The sequence below is a fragment of the Ailuropoda melanoleuca genome, chromosome 4 (genome assembly GCF_002007445.2).
Source record: "Ailuropoda melanoleuca isolate Jingjing chromosome 4, ASM200744v2, whole genome shotgun sequence".
In the NCBI taxonomy this organism is placed as follows: Eukaryota; Metazoa; Chordata; class Mammalia; order Carnivora; family Ursidae; genus Ailuropoda; species Ailuropoda melanoleuca.
Window position 1 is genome coordinate 34051850 of NC_048221.1, and position 22441 is coordinate 34074290.

At 41.4% G+C, this 22441-nt stretch overlaps 1 protein-coding gene across 1 annotated transcript in view; it reads right to left on the reverse strand.

Annotated features, from left to right (window-relative positions):
- SUCLG2 (succinate-CoA ligase GDP-forming subunit beta) overlaps positions 1 to 3687 on the reverse strand; it is a 280881-nt gene extending 277194 nt beyond the window's left edge. The window contains exon 1 of the mRNA XM_034658624.1: positions 3536 to 3687. Within this exon, the coding sequence (XP_034514515.1) occupies positions 3536 to 3619 (84 nt within the window). The 5' untranslated portion in view covers positions 3620 to 3687. The remainder of the gene's footprint in view (positions 1 to 3535) is intronic.
- Positions 3688 to 22441: the final 18754 nt, after the last annotated feature.

A 22441-nucleotide genomic window follows, 5' to 3' on the forward strand; every position in this document is an offset into this window, starting at 1 on the left:
GCCGTGCCTTGCTATACATCACACTGCCATGTAATGCAGCACCCTGTTCTCCTAGCTGACTATTTGGACATGGCAACATGGCCTTTAACTGTGAAAAGAGCCCTACCAATGGTTAGATCTTCACTGGGGTGCTGAGTTCGCAGAACATTCTCTCTAAAAGTTTCAAAGCCAGCCCAGGTCTATAATAAGAAGTATACAGTACAGTGATTAAATGTCTTGTCTTCAGCAACCAGGACTAGGGTTCAGACCCAACTATTTTTTACAAGCTAAATAATTTTGGGCAAGTCACTTAACCACTCTAGGCTCTTACAAGCTCCTTATCAGACACTGCAAATCCTCACAGGATCTGGCCCCATCTACCTCAGACTACTATTAGTACCACCGCTCTCCCCTCTTTAACTACTTGACACGCTGAGCTCACTCCCTCCTCAGGGTCTTTGCACTTACTGTCTTCTCTGCCCAATAAACTCTCTCCCAGACTTTCATCTGGCTGGCTACTTTTCGTTACTCAGTTCTCAGCTCAAATATCAAAAAGTCACCTCCAGAATCTCATAAACATAATGTTGAGAATGCGAGTCCACATTGTACAATTCCATTTACATAAAGTACAAAAAGGCACAAGACTGTGGAATGGTGGTGTAAGTGTGGGGACTGGTTACCCTTTCCAGGGTGCAGGTAGCAACAAGTAGGAGCACCAGGGGGCCCTCTGGGTTACTGCTAAATGATGAGTTTTTTTTATCTGGATCTGGTGACCTGGGCATGTTCAATTTGTGAGAACTCATCAAGCTGTTCACTTATAGTATGTACATTTTTAGTGCATGCATTATATTGCAATAAAAAAAATTAGACCAAAACAAAACTACAAAACCCAACTCTGTCAAACTGGGTTTCCCATGACCATCTAATCTACACTCACCTTCTTGGCTAAGCTAGTCATTCTCCATCCCATGATCCTGTTTTATTCTCTTCATAGCCTTTGTGCCTGGCTGAAATCAAATTATTATTTATGTATGAACAGTCAAGCCCTTCCCCACCCTTATGAAAATCAAGTATAATGTGGTCATGTACTCTGCCTACTTTGTTCACTAACCCCAAATATCAGCACCTAGAAAAGTACTGTCCTCCACATAGGCTGAATAAAAAAAATATGAAAATAAGAAGTGGCTAAAGGGGGCCCTCTAAAAATATAACATCAGTCATAAGTCAAAACACTGAAGCCAAGAGCAGAGGAAATAAAAAATGTCAATGACATTAAACCTCAGGAATAGGTGTCAAATGTTAAATTTAGCTGCGTGGGGGGGGGGGGTAAAGTATCATTCTAGGAGTACCTTGGTGAGTGGTTAAAGTTACTTCTCTAAAGCAGAAATGGGCCTTTTACCTCTTACACCCAACGGCTTTGCCTAAGGTCCGGTACAAAGTAGGTCTGAGTCAAGAATGGCAACAGATTTCTGAGATCTTAGTGAGGACTTTTAGGTTTTATGGAAAAGGGGGGGGGGGTCATGTTCAATTGTAATATTCGCACAGTCAAGGGAACATGTAGGCACAACATCAAAGGAGACTCAGATGGAAAAGATACTAAAAGGTAGCCAAGAATCTGAAGAGTTCCTTACAAGTCATGAGCAATACTCATTATTATCAATTCTAAGATGGTTATAAAGACATAATAAAAGTGTGTCAGTAGTTCTAAGACTTCGATGTGATATAGTTCCTACGTGGCAAGCAGACTAACCTAAATATTGACAATAATGCATTTTCATGAGGAAGTCTACACTCACCAAGCAACAGTCTGGTGTAATAGAAACTTAAACTACCCTGGAATCAGTTCTGCCACAAACTCTCTTTACAAACTTGAACAAGTCATTGAACTTCTTTAGGCCTCGATTTTCCCACCTGTGAAATGAGCTGGTCGGACTAGATGCTTGCTAATGTCAAGCTTGTAAAACAGCGTCTTGGACGCTATCTGCTCTCCAAAAGTTAAAAAAATTCTCATCTTTGAAACCGTGTGTTTACAGGATAACACATCATCCACAAGTAATGTAAATCAACACTGCTGGATGGAGTGAGGTAATGGATCCTTTCACCTAGTCTTCTTACCAAACCAAGGCTATCTGTCCCTACCCAGATTCTCTATAGAGTGTTGTGTTCAAGCTCTCATTTCTTGGTTAGGCAGGAAGCCCAATCACACCTCAGCTAAACACTTAGGTTTCTCTGCACAATTACTTGCTTTGCTTGAGTTTTCACTGCCCTGAGCCCCATGTTTCTCATCAATTCAAGTCTACACTCATAGTTAGCACCACAGTTCTTGTTTTTTGTAACACTCAAATAATGAATAGTACTTGATCACCTGGAGGTATTCTCCTCACTCTATTACAACAGTTATTAGTGATTTTAATTAGACAAAACTGTCATTCCTTTTGCTATCCCACCATACTCTCGAGTACCTATTAAAGCTATTACAGTAATATGTATTAGCACCTTTTAAATTTACATTAACAAAAACAGAGAAACTAGAAGTCAGGAAATGAAAAGGGGGGAAACAAAACCTTGCATGTGTTATAATTAGCCAAAGCTTAGAGTAACTCAAAAAATTATTAGTAGCTATCTTTTCTTTTTTTTTCTAAAAACTATACTATGCATATCCTGGTTAAATTTGCATGAGTGATAATTTGCCTCTCATAAATTAAAAATGAGAAAATGAACAAGGACGTTGCTCTATGCGGCTGAGCCCCACACTGCCCTTTTTTAAGAGGAAAGAGGTTATTTACGCAGAATCAGAAATTGAGCAGTTGAGTGATTTCTGCAAGAGTCATCACCAAATCAAAACTCCCCAAAGGGTTCTGAATTCTTTGACTCTTGCCATTCTGCAGAAGGGAGAATCTACTGGAAGCCAAGCTCAAACAGCACCCGGGCCTCCGTAGGTTTCTAGTCTCCATAAAGGAGAAGAAAGTGGACAGGGGCAAGGCTGTGACATGTTTGTGATGGGACTGGGACGGAGTGCTCCTTGAAAGAAGGGAGCGCGTTTCCAACTTTTCTCCTTGACCCCCACATTTCACCAACTCAAGCGCCCTGACGTCTGCAAAACCAGTCACCCTGTAGAAAGTTCCTCAGGGAGGTTTGTTACTAATACCAGCCCGGCTGAGTTAGGTTTCTAGGCACATTCATCACGTGGCCTAACAAATGCGCTCAGAGGTCAAGAGGTTTCCAAAGCTGAACTGACCAAGCGGGTAATAAAACCTCAGGACTCCAAAACCCGGCCCAAGGAACTTCTTGACCGGCCACGCAGCGCCAGGTGCGGCGCCAGCGCTCTCCACGTGAGCCCAGGGAACCGACGCCGGCCACTGCTGAGAGCTAGGCGTCGCCCCCCTAGGCCCCGGGGCCACATCCAAGCGGGGGCTAGGGGTCCCCAGGGCGCCCGGGCGCAGCTCCCCGCGTCGCTTCCAGGGCTGCAGAGCCCGCGCCGCCCCGCCCTCGCCGCCAGGAAAGAAGAGGCGGCGGCGAGGAGGGCCTTAGGGCTCCTGCCACAGGGCGCGCTCACCTGGGACCTGACCACCAGCAGCGGGGGCCGCAGCACCAGGTCTCGCAGAAGTTTCCGGGCCTGCGCTGCTGCGGGGGACGCCATCTTAAACAGGAAACCGGGCGCGGGGGAGCCAAGTGCGCGCGGGCCGTGGAGGTCGGAGAGGGAGGAGGCACGAGGGAGGAGAGGGGCGGGCCCGACCGCCCCCCGTTCCCCCCGCCGCGCCCGAGCGCCCGGCCCCCTGCGTCCGGCCCCGCCCCTCTTTGTGATCAGAGGGAAAGACTGGCAGAAGTGGGCTCTCTGGCTCTACGTTCCTTTCGGGCTCTGGGATCTCTTAGGGATAGTAAGAAATAAGTCAAGCAGAGAAAGACAATTATCATATGATTTCTCTCATCTATGGAACATAAGAACTAGGAAGATCGGTAGGGGAAGAAAGGGATAAAGAAAGGGGGGGTAATCAGAAGGGGGAATGAAGCATGAGAGACTATGGACTCTGAGAAACAAACTGAGGGCTTCAGAGGGGAGGGGGGTGGGGGAATGGGATAGACCGGTGATGGGTAGTAAGGAGGGCAAGTATTGCATGGTGCCCTGGGTGTTATACGCACCTAATGAAGCATCGAACTTTACGTCGGAAACCGGGGATGTACTGTATAGTGACTAACATAATATAATAAAAAAAAAACATTTAAAAAAAAAGAATTGATTAAGAGCAAGTTAGGGGTGCTCTTTCCCTGTGGCAGGCACTACAGATTAGACAGTGAGGAAGGCTGACAAATTCTCTGCTCTCACAGAGTTTAGAGTCTGGTGAGAGAAGTAGGTATTAACAGTGATGCAAAGAAGGATTTAAATTACTATCACGAATACGCAAAACACAGAGGATTTTTAGGGCTGAGAAACTGCTCTTTATGATACCAGAATGGTGAATACATGTAAGTATGTATCCATCCAAACCTGTAGAATATACAACACCTATTATGTGTCCACTGCAACAAATACCCACTCTGGTGGAAATATATTGACCAGCAGAGAGAGGCTAGGCATTTGAGTGTGTGTTTGTGGGCGGAGGGGAGCGGTGGTAATAAGGGAAATCTCTGTACTTTCTGATGAATTCTGCTGTGAACCTAAAGCTGTTCTTTAAAAAATAAAATCTTAAAATTAAGAAAAAAAATACTATCATGGACAATTCCTTACTTGGGAGTATAGCAATTAAAAGGGAGAAATGTGAGGCACCTGGGTGGCTCAATCAGTTAAGTCTATGACTTCCACTCAGGTCATGATTCCAGGGTGCTGAGATCAAGCCCCCCGTCCTGCAGGGAGTTTGCTTCTCCCTCTGCCCCTCCACCCACTTGTGCCCACACTCTCTCTCTCAAGTAAGTAAATAAAATCTACAAATAAATAAATAAATAAAATGGGGGAATGAAATATTTACCCTTAGCGTTTCCTGCATGAGTTACATTCTCGTTTTCCAATAAGCAAAGAAGCCAGTATTCTACTGCAAAGTCCATCTTTATAAAGAACTCTTAATGAAGCAGGAAGGAGAGAAAGAGTCCAGAAATCATCATTCTATTCCCTTAAATAGTAATTAATGCAGGCCACACTCATTAGTGAGTGGAACTGTTCAAAGGAAACTTTGTGGGGAACTTGACAATGAGGGGATCAGGCTGTTAGATCCCTACCTCCCTACCTCCCTAAAATTTACCATCTCAGAATCCTTGAGGCTAGAAGGCTGAAATCCAGCACTGCAGCACTCCCTCCAGGGAGCCTAGGGAAGAATCCACTCCAGGCCTCTTCCAGCTTCTGGATGCTGCCCTGGGGTTGCTGGGCTAGTGGCCACCTCTCTCCAATCCTGCTCCATTTGCACTAGAATCTGTGGGGCTCTCCCAGACTTCCTCTGCTTGCATTTGGAGTCCACCCAGGTATCCTAGGGTACGTTCTTCTTCAGATCCTTAAATGAATCACATCTTTTTCCATATAAATTAATATTCACAGGTTCTGGCATTTGGAGGTGGACATAACTTTTGGGGGGTCACCATTCATTCCACTGCACGTGTCTTCAGCGGGGATGCACTTTGAAGTACATGGCGTCACTTACAATGTTTTCTTGCCATTAAAGTTATTTGAGCTTAATAAAGACTGTCAAGTTTATGATCATTTACAGGCATACTGGGAATAGAGAAATAATGTGAAAGTTCTCTCTAATGAGGCAAAACTGAAATGTGGAACAGTCTTAGGACAACAGATACGGTTTTTTTTGTGTGTGTGTAAATCAATGGTATTTGAAAAGGGGAGGGAGGACTGTTCTAGAGTAAAAGAGATTTAAGGACATAACCTTAACTAATTAAGGACACAATTTGTGGTGCTTGTTTGGATCCTAATTAGATCAAAGCAACTCTAAAAAGACCTCTTTGGGTCCGTTGGGAGAATCTGATTTTGGACTGGTATTAGATGATCTCAAGGCATTAGAATGAATTCGATTAGCTGTGGCAATGGTGTTCTAGTCGTGTCAGGCATGTCTTCCTTGGGTCCTGGCTCTGGCCTCCCCAGCTCCGTGTTCACTCGAGCTGTTGCTGTTGTGCTCAGAGTTGTGCAGGTGAAAGAAACATGACAGCACCTCCCCTAAACTGCACCACGGATCTCTCACTTTCTGCTCTGGGCTGCTCAGGGCTTCTCTGTTGCCTGCTGAAGGACACCTGTGGGAAACGTTCCACCCATTTTTTTCTGGTTCTGAAGCATTCCATTGCACACCTGGGAGTGTAAGAATGTTAACACCCACCCCACGGGGCATCCCTGACCAAGGCATGGGAGCCAGTGGATAAATACTCCCCATTTCAGTCACTTAAGACATAATTTGAATGAAGTCCCACAATTCCTCAGGGTTCTTAACAGAATCAAGCCCAGGTGTCCACAGGTACATACTTGGATTGGCTTTGCCTCTTCCTTGGTTTCACTGTTCTCAGTTCCACATTGTTCCTTGGGATCATTTCCCAAAATAACAACGTACATGCAAGCCCTTGTTTCAGGCTCTGCTTTTGGAGAGAACCTAGGCTGAGACTGTGGTTATGACAGAAATTAATCACCCCTAAAGGCATGCGTCTTGAAGTATTTAGAGGTGAAATGTCACAATGCCCAGGTTTTATTACAATAACATAAAAGGAGAAAGAGAAGGAAAGGGGTAGATGAAGCAAATGTGTTGAAATTCTTAGATTGTTGAAAGTGAGTGTCATGTCTATAGGAGAATATTCTTGTGACATTTCCCCTGTTAAGCACATCCATCCTCTTTGCTCAATGGACAGACAATGCTGTGTCTCTGACTGAGTTAGGACAATGCATTTGCCTATAATTTCAATAAATGACAGGCCAAGTCGTTCTTTTTTAATTTGTTTTGCTTTATACTGCCTTATTTACAGCAGTTTCTTCCATTGATACTGACATTTAATCCCCAAGGAGTACTGATATATGTCAATACTATGTTGTGACAGTACCTTGCACACTGAACTGGCTTTACGAGTCTCAGTTAGACCTCACCACAACCCTATGATATTTTCTCTCTTCCTTTCCTTTTTCATTTACTTTTTTTCCTCATTATTCTCTCCCTCTCATCCTTCCTCCTCGTTGCCCCTTTCCTCCCATCCCTTTCCTTTGCTTTCATCCTTTAACTTTAGAAATAAAACTGCTAGTTAGCTTACCAGTAAAAAAAAAAAAAAAAGAAAGAAAGGAGAGGAGGTTTATTTGGGAATAGCAGAAAGTTGCAATCCAGGACAAGGGAGCTAGAGCAAAAATCATGAGCAAGTCCACCAAATAAAAGAGAAGAATACTCTTTCATAGGGGATAGGACCTGGGAGACTATTATAAACAAAAGTCATTGAAATAAACTGGATGTTGGAAATATAGTGGCTTCTCATTGGCTGAGCTGTGACTGTCTCTTATTGGCTGGGCTGGTACCAGGGGCAGAGGAAAACCTTTCTTCCTCCTGCTGGGGTAGTCAAGTAGTACCTAAAGTAGTGTCCTGAGCAAGGTCCATCTCTTCTGTTCCATCTGCAATTGGCGGAGAGCGGTAGGGCATCAGTGTGCCCTCTCTTAACCTCCCAGTTTTATTTTAGTGAGGTTTCCCTTTATCAATCCTCTCTCCCTCTTCCCTTCATCCCCCCCAACCCTTCTTAATCGCAACAATTTTTTTGTAAATTAGCTTATAAATTTGATAGTTCGAATTCAAATCCCAGTTCAATCACATTCTATCTCTGTGACCTCAGATAAGTTACTTGAGCTCCAAGCCTAAATTTGCTCATTCATGAAATAGGCATAATAACTCACTTTATAGGCATAATAACTGCACTTTAGCAGTGAGGTAAGTGCTTATTTGTTTACTGGGCTTGGCCTCTGGTAGATGGAAAGTAATCAAAATCATTTTCTGTTATTGTTATCACTGTTACATATTACTCTCTTTAAATGTAGCTATGACTGTGACCAATGTGATTGCTACATTCATGGTGTTAATAATGGAGCTATTGCGAAAACTGAAATATGCTGCTAGTAAATGGCAGAACCAGGGTTTAAATTTAGACCTGGTTGTTTATTTTTTTAAAGGATTTATTTATTTTTTTTATTTGGGAAGCAGGGGGAGAGGGAGAGGTATAGAGAGAATCTCAGGAAGACTCTATACAGAGTGCAGAGCCCAACAAGGGGCTCAATCTCACAACCCTGAGGTCGTGACCTGAGCCGATATTAAGAGTAAGATGCCTAACTGACTGAGCCATCCAGGCACCCCTAGATCTGATTGTTTTTAAGTCAGATGACAAAACTAAATTTAGTAATGAGTTTGATTTCCTTTATTCCAGGGGAAACAATTCATTGATTAGGGTAATTCAGTGCCTCACAAGCAGTGGCACATTTTTCTGGAAGGGTTTAGGGCGAGGGGGAGTTTTACACAGCATTAGTAAAGGCAACATGGAAATTGGGCTTCCTTGGCTAGAAGGTTGGGGATCCTCTTATAAGGCTAACAGGTCCCATTTTGTTGGGTAACATAAGCTAGCTAAAGTTGAGTTGGAGGGTTGTGATTGATGTGTGTTAGGTTTCCCTGACAGGGAAATATTTCTCCCAAGAGCAGGCTGACTTTGGTTTAGATTTGTGATGTGGGCTGGGCCACTGGGGTGGCTGCTATTTTGTGGGTCCCAATATACAAATTAACTTGATCACAAGGTAATAGCCTTCTTTATCACTTTGTTTAATGTTTTAGACCCAACTATCAATCAGGATTTCTTTTGAAAGTAATCTCAGAATTCCCAATAATTGTATGTTGTCACATCTGTATCTATCTAAAGAGTGTCCCAATTTATGACATAGGTTATGTTCTTGCCCTCTGACAGTCTGACTACTTATCAGCTATACTTTGATAATTGAATATAATTTAATACTTCTCTTAGCTACATGCCTCTTTTCTGGAAAGTCTGACTCAACATAATGTTTTTCCAAGACCTTGATTATTTAACACAAAGATGTGCTGGGAAAAGTCCATAATTTCACATGCTTTCTAGTTGCCTGAGTGGGTAGGTGAGTTCTTCATGCCTTTGACAGGAAAAGTGAATGAGACAAGTAAGAAAGACAGAATGTCCTGATGATTTCATGCATAATGGCAACTATATTGCATGATTCTGCCCCACCTCTCTTTGCTCAGTAACAGGTATTTCCACCTGCGGCATCTCTTTCTGATCTATGGGTTGTGGAGGTGTAAGGTGTATGGGTCCGTGAAACAGCAGAAGAAAATATACTGGTCTCTGCCTCAATTCCTGGCAAAGAGGTCCTCAAACCTTTGGAATTTCCTGGGTTGTAACAGCGTCTTCTGTTCCAATGAGGCAACTTTTGGTGGGTTCCTGGATATCCTCAGGATGGGGGCAGGTCACCAGGAAGACTAAGCCATGATTGGAAGCTTGAAACTTTCAGCCCACCTCCCATCTTTTGGGAAGGGGAGAGTGCTGGAGTGAACGATTGATTGGGTCTACACAATAAATCCCTCCATAAAAATCTCAATAATACTAGGTTCAAACAGTGTCTGGGATGGTGAACATCACCACGTGTTGGAAGGGGGCACACCCCAACTCCATGGGGACAGGAGTTCCTATGTTAAGGACCCTTCTGGACCTCACCCTATGTATCTCTGCATCTGGCTATTCATCTGTATCCTTTTTCACATCCTTCATTGCATAATATACTGATAAAAGTAAGTAAATATTTCTGAGTTCTGTGAGCTATTCTAGCAAATAACCAAACCCAGGAAGGGGGTCATGGGAACCTCTGATTTAGAGCTGGTTGGTCAGAAGTACAGGTGACATCCTGGAATTTATGATTGGCATCTGAGGTGGGGGGCAGGGGAAGTGTTGTGGGACTGAGCCCTTAACCTGTAGGACTTGCACTGTGGTTAGTGTCAGAATTGAATTGAATTGAATTGAATTGAATTGAATTGAATTGAATTGAATTGAATTGTGGGACACACCCAGCTGGAGTCAGAAAGAATTGTCTGGTGTGGGGAAAACCTCAGTCTGTTCAAAGGAAGAGTTTGGTATTCTAAAGAAAATCAGATTAAACTACTAAAAACAACTGACATGGAAGTATGGATTTATTATAACATATTTGATTATAACTCAAAATACAAGTTGTATTTCTAAGCCAGAAAAAAAAATGAAATCTATTTGAGCTCCAATTCTGAAAGGCAAAATTTTGGAAGTTCAAAATGGGATATTTCCTGTGACCTAATTGAATAAAAGCAATTCACTTGTTTGATCCAGTTCGTTCTAACTTGTCCATCTGACTAATTTCATGTAGCAAGGGCAGAAAGGCCTAGTCTGACCGTGTACCAGGGGTTTAGTCAGGACTTCTTTGTTGTAAGAGACAGAAACTGAAACCAAACCCAAGGTATCCATTGGCCGACATAAAACACCCCAGAAGGAAAGAGTGATGCCCATTCTTAAAGATAACTGGCATCATGGATCCAAACATCCTGAGGAATCTGTCTCTCTCTTCATGGCTGAGTTTCTCTCAACTTGACTTCTTTCAAAACAGTTTCTTTTACAAGATGAGGAATTTAGGTGCTAGGAGCTCTAGTATCACATCCTTAACTTCTTTTGATTAGATGGAAAAGAGCCCTCATCTCCCAGCTCAAATTCTAAAAATATCTAAGATTCTGATGAGTCAGGCCATTGGGGTCCCAGTTGCATTCCTGAACAAATCTCTCAGGACCAAAGAGACTTGCCATCCTGCTTTAGGTTGGGTTCAAGTACAAGTGGTTTTATTAAGGAAGTTCTCCCAGTGGGAAATGTTAAGGGGATGGAGGAAAGAGGAAGAGGAAAACAGTCAATCAAAACTAATTTCAGAAGACGTGCTGGCCAACCTCTGATCTCACAGGGAGCTCAGGAGCATATTCGCATATCAGAGTTTGTTCCCATCTTGAAGGAAGGGAGCTGGGCTTTTGCAACTGCACACTAGTCATTGACCACAGGTTGTCCTGAGGAAATATAATCTCCTAGATATTTTTAGCTCTGGCTCCCTAGAGGTGAGGCAGCTCTAGTAGCCTAAGGGCAAACCACTGAAGAAGGTTGCAGGTAACCAGCTATTTGCAGCATAGCCCAGGGATGTTGGGGACTGGGCACACAGCATTGACTGGTGTCTGCTGTATATGCCCATCCCTCAGTGGCCAAAGTGTTGGTTCTCTGTGATTGGCAACTCCAAGGAGAACCATGTTTTTGAGCCAAGAAAAAACAGTTTACTGAAAGAGGGAAGACCCTGTTACATGAAGAAGAAAGAGGTGATAGGCAGACAGAGTAATGAAAGTCAATTCTGTATAGCCTCAACTCATTTGGACTCAACAAATTTAACCCCAAGCATGTTGAGTCAAGTTCATATAAACACACATGAAGGAAAGAATTATTACATATACTGAGAATCTTCTATGTCACTAACACTATTTTTGTAACAGCTTTATCAACGTATAATTAGATATAATAAATGGCACATATTTGAAGTGTAAGTGTGATAAAATCTGACATATGTGTACACCCATGTAACCATCACAGCCATCAAGATAATGAGCATCTCCATTATCCCAGAAACTTCCTGTTCTTGTCCATCAATCCCACCCCTCCTGATTCCTCCATCCTCAAGCAATCCCACATGTGCTTTATGGCATGATAGATTATTTTTTACTTTCTAGAATTTTACATAAATGGAACCCTACTGTATGTACTCTTTGTTCTTGGTCCAGCATAATTACTTTGGTATTAATCATGTTGTTTTGTGCATAACTCGTTCATTCCTTTTATTGCTGAGAAGCATTCCATTGTAAAGATACAATTTGTTAATCTGTTCACTTATTGATGGAATCTAGCACTTTTATATACCGTATGTATCATATTTATATGTCATATTCTTTCATCGGTGCTATAAGGTAGGTTTAATGCCCATTTTACAAAAGAGGGGTCTATGCTCAGAAAGATGAACTAAGTTACCTGATAAGTCAGCTTCTAAATAGTGGAGCTTAGATCTCAGGTTTTTTCCCCTCAGCAAAGCCTATGCTTTTTTCTACTCTCCTCACCCTTCTAAGAACATAAATAGACACCAGCTGATTATTATTCACTTTAATTGGTAAAATGTATATATTCAGAAGTTTTCCAATTTTATGCTCTTACTTAAAGACTTACCTTTAGCTTTGATGCTTTCCTTATGCCATAACTGAGAAATAACTAATTCTCCTCTCTCTTTCCTCTTAAAATTAATAAAACAAAGTAATTCAGTAGGATGCTTCCTCGAGATTGCCCAATGAGTGGTCATTGGCCCTATTCAGATGCCTTGACATTTCAGAGTAAAATGGGAAATGATACTAGATAAAAGCAATGGGTATTTCAGGAGATTTCTCCATGACAAAACCTCACATCTCACTTCTTAGAAAACACCACTGCACCCACACTAGCACCTTAAATTTGTAAATTTACACTTTGGACTTGTGCATGACCAGTCCCCCCAGTTCAGTTGTAAACTCTTGGAACACATCCACCAAACCAGTTCTTTATAAAATCTGGATGTCCAAGCTCAAAGCTTTAAATTCACTCAACCCAGAGGGTATACACTCTAACTTGCCAGCCTAAAGTCTTTTAACAATGAGATGCCTAAGAATACAGTTTGAGAGATTTTACCTATGTTATAATAACCTTATAAAGTGGTGGGAGCTGAAGAGCTCATCAGACAAGGAGCCAGAGGGAAGATGGGCAAAGTCTAGCTTATTAAGAATGCAGCATATTTTATTGGATTTCTACCCATATCCCCTATGTCCTCACCTCTCTCCCCTACATCTTCACCTCTTTAATCAAAAAGCTACTTACTGAAATCCCTTCAGTTCTCTCTGGCTGAGGTCATTTGTCTGCCTTTGGGAACAGGCTTGGCCAGCATGTGGGACAAGCCAAATGTGCAGAAAGTTTAATTCCCTTAGAAGCAGTCCTCAACTGTTAACAGATTGTTGGTGGATAAATACTCCAGCTCCCTCGCCTCTTGGGTGGGATAATTCTGAAGGTGTTCTATTTTATCTCATAGAGTTTCTCAGTGGGATTGAGCCCCAGTTAATGTAACAGTCACCTGCTCAGTAAATCACCCATTATTGTCTTCCTTCCCTTCTCTGTCTCACTTCCAACACTTCTATCTGTGCTTCCTGGAATCACTTCCCAAATAAACTTCTTGCACCAAAATCCTTGTCTAAGAGGCTGCAACTGGGGAAAGCCAAACAAAGGCAGTTGTTAGAGTAGTAACAGCAACCACTGTAGCAAGAGCATGGCATATTGAGTTCAGTGCCTCAAATACATTTACCTATTCAATACCCATAGAGAATGTAAAAGGTAAGTGATTTTAGTCCCCTGCGACTAATGAGGAAATCAAGTCTTTTTTTTTTAAAGATTTTATTTATTTATTTGTCAGAGACAGAGAGAGCACAAGCAGGGAGAGCTGCAGGCAGAGGGAGAAGCAGGCTCCCCACTGAGCAAGGAGCCCAACGTGGGACTTGATCCCAAGACCCTGAGATCATGACCTGAGCTGAAGGCAGCTGCTTAACTGACTGAGCCACCCAGGCATCCCCAAATCAAGTGACTTGAAAAGTCAAGACTTGCTCAAGTTCATGCATTAAGTAGCAGAGTCAGGTCTCCCCAGGTCTGGGTGACTCCCAACTCTGTTTTAGACACTATCAAAACTCTCGGGCCAGCCCCCTCGGAGTCATGGAGTGCACAATTAATACAAGCTTACCTAGTGGTCCTGGGAAATGTCAACATCTTTTTCTTACCTGGACGATAGTGCCCAGGAAAGGACTGGGTATGTTGTAGCTCCCAGCAGAAACTAGTGAAATGGAAAATATTTTTTTTCTTTATTTGTTGTGACTCTTTTGAAGCCTTGTCATGCAGTTTAAAATGAGCATTAGCTCTCCTAGCTGTGTTTGCAGAAGTAATATCAAAATGTTACCCTATTCACATTTCTACCTACCATTCATTCTGGCCTCACTGGTGTGCTGATGAAATTACTCTAAGTGAACATTCTCATTCTGTGCTTCTCATTATTGAGGAAGGAAACTCAAGGAGTTCCCAATATATTTTATTTTTTTTATTATGATAATACACACACACTGTTTTCGTTGTTCTTGAATATATGCAATTTATCTATCAGAGCAGTTTCCATTTCTTATTCATTCTTATTCTTACTTTTCATGCATATGCCAGAGAGAAGGAATTTTAATCACTGAAGGAGAATTTGTATAATAAAAGTGATCTCTGCAATTCCTTCAGCGAAGAGCAAGAATAAATGATCTATAGATTCTTAATGCATTGCTCCAAATATGAGTTTCAATTTGCACAGAAGTTTCAATAAATTGTTCTGTGTCCCTAAAGACCTACAGATGCCTCATGGGATATACTGCAAAGGATTCCATTTAGAAAGAATTTTATGAGTAATATATTCTCTGCACTTGTCTCCCCTCTTTTAATGGCTAACAACATTGAATAATTCAAGCATGTTGTTTTTCTTTTCCTTTAGGGAGGTCCAGCATGAACTTCCCTCAAAAGTTTTTGAATTTTTCAGAATTTAGCACAAACTTTTCATTCAAGGATTTAAAAGCAAAACACAACAACAGTTGAGACCAAATGAGAGCTTAAACTTGTTCAACAATTAACTTTATACTTAAAAGGTAACGCCATTACACTTAGTTTTTATCTATTGCACCTTTACAATATGCCTATGACACAAGTATTATATCCATTTCTTAGGCTATAACTGAGGCTTAGAAAGGGTAAGTACTTTATTAAAAGTCACACAATTATCACAATGTTTTAATGTTACCTGCAAGTTTTGTCATTTTGTACCTTTATAATCCATTCTACTTAGACTTATCATATAGACACTGCCCTGCAGTTTAGTCTAAACATCAAATATTTTGTCTCTAAAACTTCGCACTTGTTCCAAAGGCATTAAGTAGTTTATTCTTTACATTATGTGGCTGAAGACTTTTTCATACTATTTTGCTGGATATAAGGAGTGGTAACTAACATTTTTGAGACGTCTCAATCAATTTTAACCTATTACACAAATAATAACATCAAATTTTTCATGTTTTTGTTGTTTGGGTGGTTAAGAAGAGCACAGAATCTACTTACATATGCTGATGATTCATTTCTGGCTTTTCTGTGGTCTCATAGTATTGTTGGAAGACTGTTTAAAACATTAATTATCATGCATAGAATAAAGAACTATTTTTCCTCTTAAATTTTAATTTTAGATTTTTTTAGCCTAAGGTTGTTATGAAGCTTCATGTCTGATATCTGGAAACTTCATATGACTTTAACATCAATAGAGTATCCTTTTTGTAATTGTTTCTAAAATCTCATAAGAAAAAGGAGAGGTAGGAAGCCATCAAGCTTTTTTACCTTGCTGGATGTCTAACCTATGCCAGACATGTTCCAAGGTGTTACTTCCTTTCATTGCATTGTTATAACAGCCATGAGAAGCAGGTTCTAATGTACCTCAGACTTTTCACCAAGGCTCTGCATGGTCAGGGAAGTTGCCCAAGCTGAAGCCATTGGGAAGAGGCAGGGTGGGGACTGGAATCCTAACTGTCTAACTTCATGGCTCAGGGGTTTTCCATTCCAGTATATCCCAAAACATGGACAGCCCAGAAAACTGATTTCAAAAATGATGACAGGCATTATGTGAAAATAAGGCTTTCATGTAGGCCAAATTAATTTGGGGAGCAACAAAGTTAACCCGAGTTCTTCACTCCAGGATTTTTTCGGAGCCCATACCATGCTAATTCACAAACTCAATCTGGATGGCAGCAGGCAAAATTCTAAAATTGCCCCCAAGATTACAAACCCTGGGTCCTATATAATCTCCTTCCCTCGAGCAAGGGTGGGATATGTGAAATTGAGGGACCACTGCTCATGTAAATAGGCTACAATATATGGCAAATATGAAGGGTCCCAAATCAGTTAATAGGAGTTCATTAAAAAGGAGATTTTTCCTGGGTGGGCCTGACTTAATCAGGTGAAAGCCCTTGAAGGAGAGACTGGGTCATCCTGCTGACCGTGAAAAACAAACAGGCTTGTGTGATTGCCTATAGAGAGGGCTCTCTCCAGTTGCTGAGGGCCTGAATCCAAACCCCACAAGGAACTGAATTCTGGCAATTACCACATGAGCTTGGAAGAGGGCCTGAGTTCCGGAAAATAACATAGCTCGACCAACACTGTGATTTCACTCCTGTGAAAATCTGTGCAGAAATTCACCTAGACCAAGCGTGGACTTCTGAGCCATGGAAGCTGCGGGTGTTGCTTTATGCTGCTAAGTTTGTGGTACTGTATTGTGCAGTATTGAAAACTAATGTGGAAAAAGAACACTTAATTGTTAAGAAATCTTTTCTTTCTAACTTTTTTCCCAGTGTATCTCATAAAACTGGTGTTTTGTTGGGTCACCTGGGTGGCTCAGTCTGTTAAGCATCTGACTCTAGATTTCGGCTCAGGTCATGATCATAGGGTCATGAGATCAAGCCCCATGCTGTGCTCCACACTGAGTGGGGAATCTGCTTGAGATTCTCTCTCTCCCTCTCTCTCTCTGCCCCTTCCCTTCTCTCTCCCCCCACTAAAAAAAATGAATAAAAAAGACTGATATTTTGTAAAATTAACTTTTAGGAAATGCTACATTTTTTGTGCTGAATTCTGAAAAATTCAAAAACTTCTCAGCCTCCATAATCATGTGAACCAATTCCTCATAACACATACATACATACATGTATATTTATATTTATAAATATAATGTATAAATATAACCATCCTGTTGGTTCTATTTCTCCAGAAAGCCTAGACTAATGTGGCTGGGTTCATAGTGACAGAGGGTGGCGAGGACCTAGTGCGATGAGTGGGCTACTTGGACAGTTCTTTATATGGTGACATTTATCCTGGGAAATCATTGCAGGTTGAGGCACTCTCCTTCTCAGCCTGACCAGTTCTGAAATATAAACCATCATTGCCCCAGAGTTGATGATGATACCTTCCAAAAACACTGGAGGAATCCAAAATTCCAATAACATACATGGAGAAGCACAAGACTCAGAAAGACCATTTTGAGCGGGCCTGTTCATACCACTCTTGTAAGTAAGCCCCATTTGTGATGGTTTGCATATGAAATTAAAGAGAGAGGGGCATGTCCTAGATGATTCCTATGTTTCTGATTGCAAACCAGATGGCTAGTTGGTGTTGGCCATCATTGAAAAGGGGACATAGGTTTAGTAGAGAAAAGTCATGGGTTAAGTCATGTTTATCTTGAGATGCCTTTGAGATATCCGAAAAGGAGATGTCAAAAAGGTGATGAAATATGTGGTCACTACTAGGCTAGAAGTATACATATGTGGGCCACCTGCAAAAAGGTTATCACCGAAGCTGTGACTGTGGAGGAAATTGTCCAGGGAGGGGGTAAAAAAAAAGCCTTGATGTTCCTGAGGAATTCCTATAGCTGATGGACTGATAGAGAAGGATAAATCTGAAAAGGTGACAAGAACCTTTGGGAAAGCATAAGATGATGACCTTTGAGCTCCTACTCAAAGGATAATTAAGCTTCTGACCAGAAATAGTAGGACAGACATTCAGGGATGGAGGGGACATAAGGAGCTGAATCACTCAGGACGTGAGCAGGGCAGGTGTATGGAAGATCAAGTTACACAGTTTGATTGTTGAGCCTGAGAGGGAGACAGGACGACAAAGGAAATGGCTGTCATATGATGAGCTCTCCAATGGCATCGTTAGGGTTTGTGCTCATTCAGCAGACATGTGGTTTTTAAACTCGGGAGGCTGAGTGTCAGGGCTCCGGACATCCTGTCTACACCTCAACTGCAGCGCCTCTGCTTTTTCTTTTCAGATGTGGCTAAGACAGTATTTTGAGATCCAAATCTCTGTTATTTTTCCTCTGTATTTCACTCCATTCAAATAGAAATTTGCTTTGTGCTCAATTACCTGTTTTGTTTTTCCATTCGTAGAGGCCAGGGGTTGGAAACATAAATTGCCCAGAAGTACCCGGCAGGTAATGCAAACAGGTAAGTGCATTGGGTGCAGGAAATCAAGGAACAATGAGGTCTGTGGTAAACTGGAGAGCACTTACCTCCTTTAAAGGATTCAGATTCAAGCTTAAACAAACAAATACTGTGTAAGCCACACAAAGCCTATCTGGGGCTGTAGTTAACCCAAGTATTACCTGTTTATAACCTCAGGGCTAAACTTTGGAAGAAATAGGTAAAGAAAGTGGCAAAAAATTAAAAGGTACAAAATTTGCAGGTATTCTAGAATGTGCTAAAGAAGCAAAGGAGAGATCACAGCTGTCACTTTCCATACCCTAAGGTGGGTGGGATTCGTCCACATTGGGGGGGGCATCAAAAGGAGGATTTAGAAGGTTCCTGAATTCCTCCTGTCTGGGCTGCCAAGGAAGTAATAAGACCTCAAGGCAATGGCTGTGCATGGACAGGCATGATGTGGAAGCAGCAGAGAGCCTTTGCGTTGAAAGGGGTCAGGTGGACAGGGACAGTGGAGCACTCAGAAGAAACTCCCTGGGACCCACACATGATTACAGACCAAAGAACCCCTCTACCCTCAAGTTGGCTCTGTGCTCAACCCTGGAAATATGGGGGAGGTGACAGTTTAGGCTAAAGTGGTTTTCTTGCTCCTAGAAAAGTGAGGGACTAAGGCGCCAGGGTGGCTCTGCCAGTCAAGTGTCTGCCTTTGGCTCAGGTTATGATCTTGGGGTCCTGGGATCAAGCTTGAGTCAGGCTCCCTGTTCAGCAAGGAGTGTGCTTCTCCCTCTCCCTATTTTCAGTTCTGTCAGTTTACCCCTACCAATTTATGAAGACTTGGGAATATTTGCCATCAGGCTGTGCCAGTGGTTTCAACCAGGGATGATTTTGTGTCCCAGGGGACACCTGGCGATGTCTGGTTGTCACAGCTGGGGAATGCTACTGGCATCTTGGGCAGAGGCCATAGATGTGGCTAACCATTCTATGTGCTCAGATAGCCCTCCACCACAAAGAATTATCCAGCCTAAATGTCAGCTGTGCTGAGGTTGAGAAACTCCGGGCTTTGTGGAACAGTCTAAGAAAAACATTCCCATTACTGTATGAAACATATATCTTAAATATGCGTAGTGATGCATACTTCTCTAGAAAATGTTTGTTAGATTGGACAGTGAACTTTTTCAAGTCAACTGGTTTTTACCTCTGAATTTCTAGAACTCAGCACAGCATAGATGTTCGATAATTACTCAAGGAAAGATGAAACTATAGCTAGTATTTACTGAGCTCTTACCATGTGTCTGGCACTTCTTTAATATCTGACTTCATAACAACTCAAAATTAGATACTATTTTTATCACTTCATTTTACAGATGAAAATAAGAAGATTGGAGAGAAAAGTCACTTTCTAGAAAGAAAAGGAGCCAGTACTGGGAAGCTTACATAGCTGACTCTAATTTTTGTTTTATTTTCCATCACACAGCACCATATCTCTTTTAACATGGACCCAAATTGTGTTGGCCATAATCAAATTTCCAATTACCCAAATGCCAGAATAAATGCCTTTATAAGCTTCATAAACTACCCTCCCCCACTTTTTTTTTTTGGTTTTGTTTATTGCCACTCTCTAAACTTGCTATTGCTATTTGCACATTGAATTTATAAAGTACCATATTAGTCAGGAACATTCTATTTTTTTATAGCACAAACATTTCCAGATGCATTCCTGGGATTTATGCATTAATATCACCAGTTGGATGGTGTGTTTCATATTATTTCGGTAGATAAGAAATCCTGAAAGGGAGGCTTGATGATAACAGTGAGCAAAGATTGCCACTCCTCTCCCCATTTAAAAAAAATCCATTCTATTATTTGGGGGTGAAATGTAAACCAGCACATTTTCATTTCATTCCCTGCTTATATTGTTCTCTCGGTAACTTTTTTTAGGAGAGAAAAAAAAAGTTAACTGAGATGGGGAAAATTCAATAGCAATGTACAGTAGGTTCTGAAGAATGTATACTGTCACTTACCACCATTTGGCTGTCTGATGGTTGATTGCTTTCTGAAAACTCTGAGAACAGGAGATCAATATGCTGCAAAAGTCTGTTTTAGCATTGCGGGAACTTTTACCACACTCTAGTGCTATCAGCTGGTGGCTAGAATAGACTAATCCTGCAAACAATTCATTAAAAAAACCTGCCACATTTGCCACCACCTGGCCCCAATCTACCTTTTCCGTCTTATCTTTTGTCCCCATCTGCACTCCTACCTCATAATACCAAATATTATTGGCTGAATATGCCCTAAATATTCACCCACCAGGACGTTCAGATCTATTGGTTTCTAGTGTTCTACTCTCTTAGGTGAAGACCAGTGGGTTGTTCAAAACCAAACTCAAACGTCGTGTCACATGTAAGGCTTCTCCTCAACTGCTTCTCTCTGACCAGCCCTCATTCATTCACTCATTCACTCACTCACTCATTCACTCATTCTACCAAGTTTTCCTGAGCTCTGTATCAGGTACTATTGAGAAAGTAGCAAATAACACAGAGATGGTTCCAGCCCTCATGGAGCTTACAGCTTAAGCAAATCCAGGAAAAATTAATTGCTGCCTTTCTTGGATTCCCACACTGTTGCTTTTCTGTCTACTTGTATTCTATTATGTCTTCGTTTTTTATTATGGGCACACCTCTAAGCATCAGGGGAAGTTTAACATCTTTTTCATCTTTTTATTTCCGGGGTCACATTCAGTCCTTCCCACACATGAGACACTCAATCAACTCGTGTGTAGGAGAGTCAGATTTTCTATGTGATACCTCAGAAAAACCCAGTAAGTGAATAAAAGACTCCTATGGCTTTAAGCAATTTCTTGATACCAATCTCTCCCTTCTCTCCAACTATTGTTCCAGATTTGTAGTAGAAAAATAAGGAAACAGAATTGTCCCTACAAGAACACCTGGTTTCTTCTGGTTTTAACCGCCCCAGGATTTAACCTCATTCCTTCTGGATCTGTGCTATCCAATACATATGGCTGTTGAGCAACTGAAGTATGGCTAGTCTGAGTTGAGATATGCTGTCAATGAAATCCACTGGATATCTGATAAATACTTTTGTGTTTATTACATATCAAATTGATAATGTTTTAATCATATTGGTTTAAATAAACTATATTATTAAAATTAATTTTACTGGTTTGTTTTTACTTTTTTAAATGTGGCTATTGGAAAATTTTTAATTGCATATGTGGCTGGTAGTATACTTCTATTGCTATATATTTCTACTGGACATGCTGTTCTAGATTCTTGCTTTCCCAGTGTTCTGACCTGGAACAATTCCTTCTGAGGAACTCCCATATCCTCCTGGCATTTTGAAAGTCCTTCGTGCTGGCATTTTTTATATCTAGTGTTTTACCCAGTACCTTGGTGTCCTAAAGTGTCATACTATCTATGTCTGGCAAAACACAAGGATCTGGATTCTTTTTTTTTTTTTTTAATTTAATTTTATTATATTGTGTTAATCACCAAGGATCTGGATTCTTGCCTTTGTTTTCCCCAAGACTGCTCCTGTCAGCTCTGCAAGGGCTTCTTAGTTGTCCTCTTGGAAATATCTGGACTTACATGATATCTGTCTCTTTCCCTGGAAGAAGCCTCAGCTTCTTCACCTAACCTTAATGGCAGAAGAGCTGCAGATGGGAGAGACCAGCTCCCTCCCAGGAAGGAAAATGCAGTTTGATATTTGAATCAAGTATTTCCTCCATGTATGTATTAATTAGATGAAAACTTAAAAACTCTGAACCATATTGGAGTCCATATCATGGGAAATGAAACTTGATTTTATTCTCCTTCTCATGGCCCAAAGGCACAGAAGGAAACCACGTTTTGTTACTGTCTCTTTCTCTTGCAATGCTACAGGATTTTTTCGGAGACAGAATGTTTCAGTAAGCCTCACAAGGACACAGGCTTTCTTGAAAAATAAGGAAACATAATTGTCCATACACATCCACTCAGTGGGTAAATTTTAGTTTTGTGGACCCAGAGTGACTCAAACATTAAGACCAGCCACTCATAACTTTCCCAGGATTTAAAATCTCAAGCCATGAGAATTCTACTTTTCTCCTGCAAAAGGATGGAATGAAGGGATCTCCTGTAGGATTACTTGTTACACAAATGTCAGGGCTCTCAGGGGGTTCCATCTCAAGATGATGAGATAGGAAGCTCCTGAACTCACCTCCTCCCACAGATACACTGAGTCTACAGCTACAAATGGAATAATTTCCTCTTAGGAACACCTAAATCTGGATGATTGATGAATATACATTGGGCCAATGAGAAGAAAACCACACTGAAGTGGGTAGGAGAACCTGGGACACA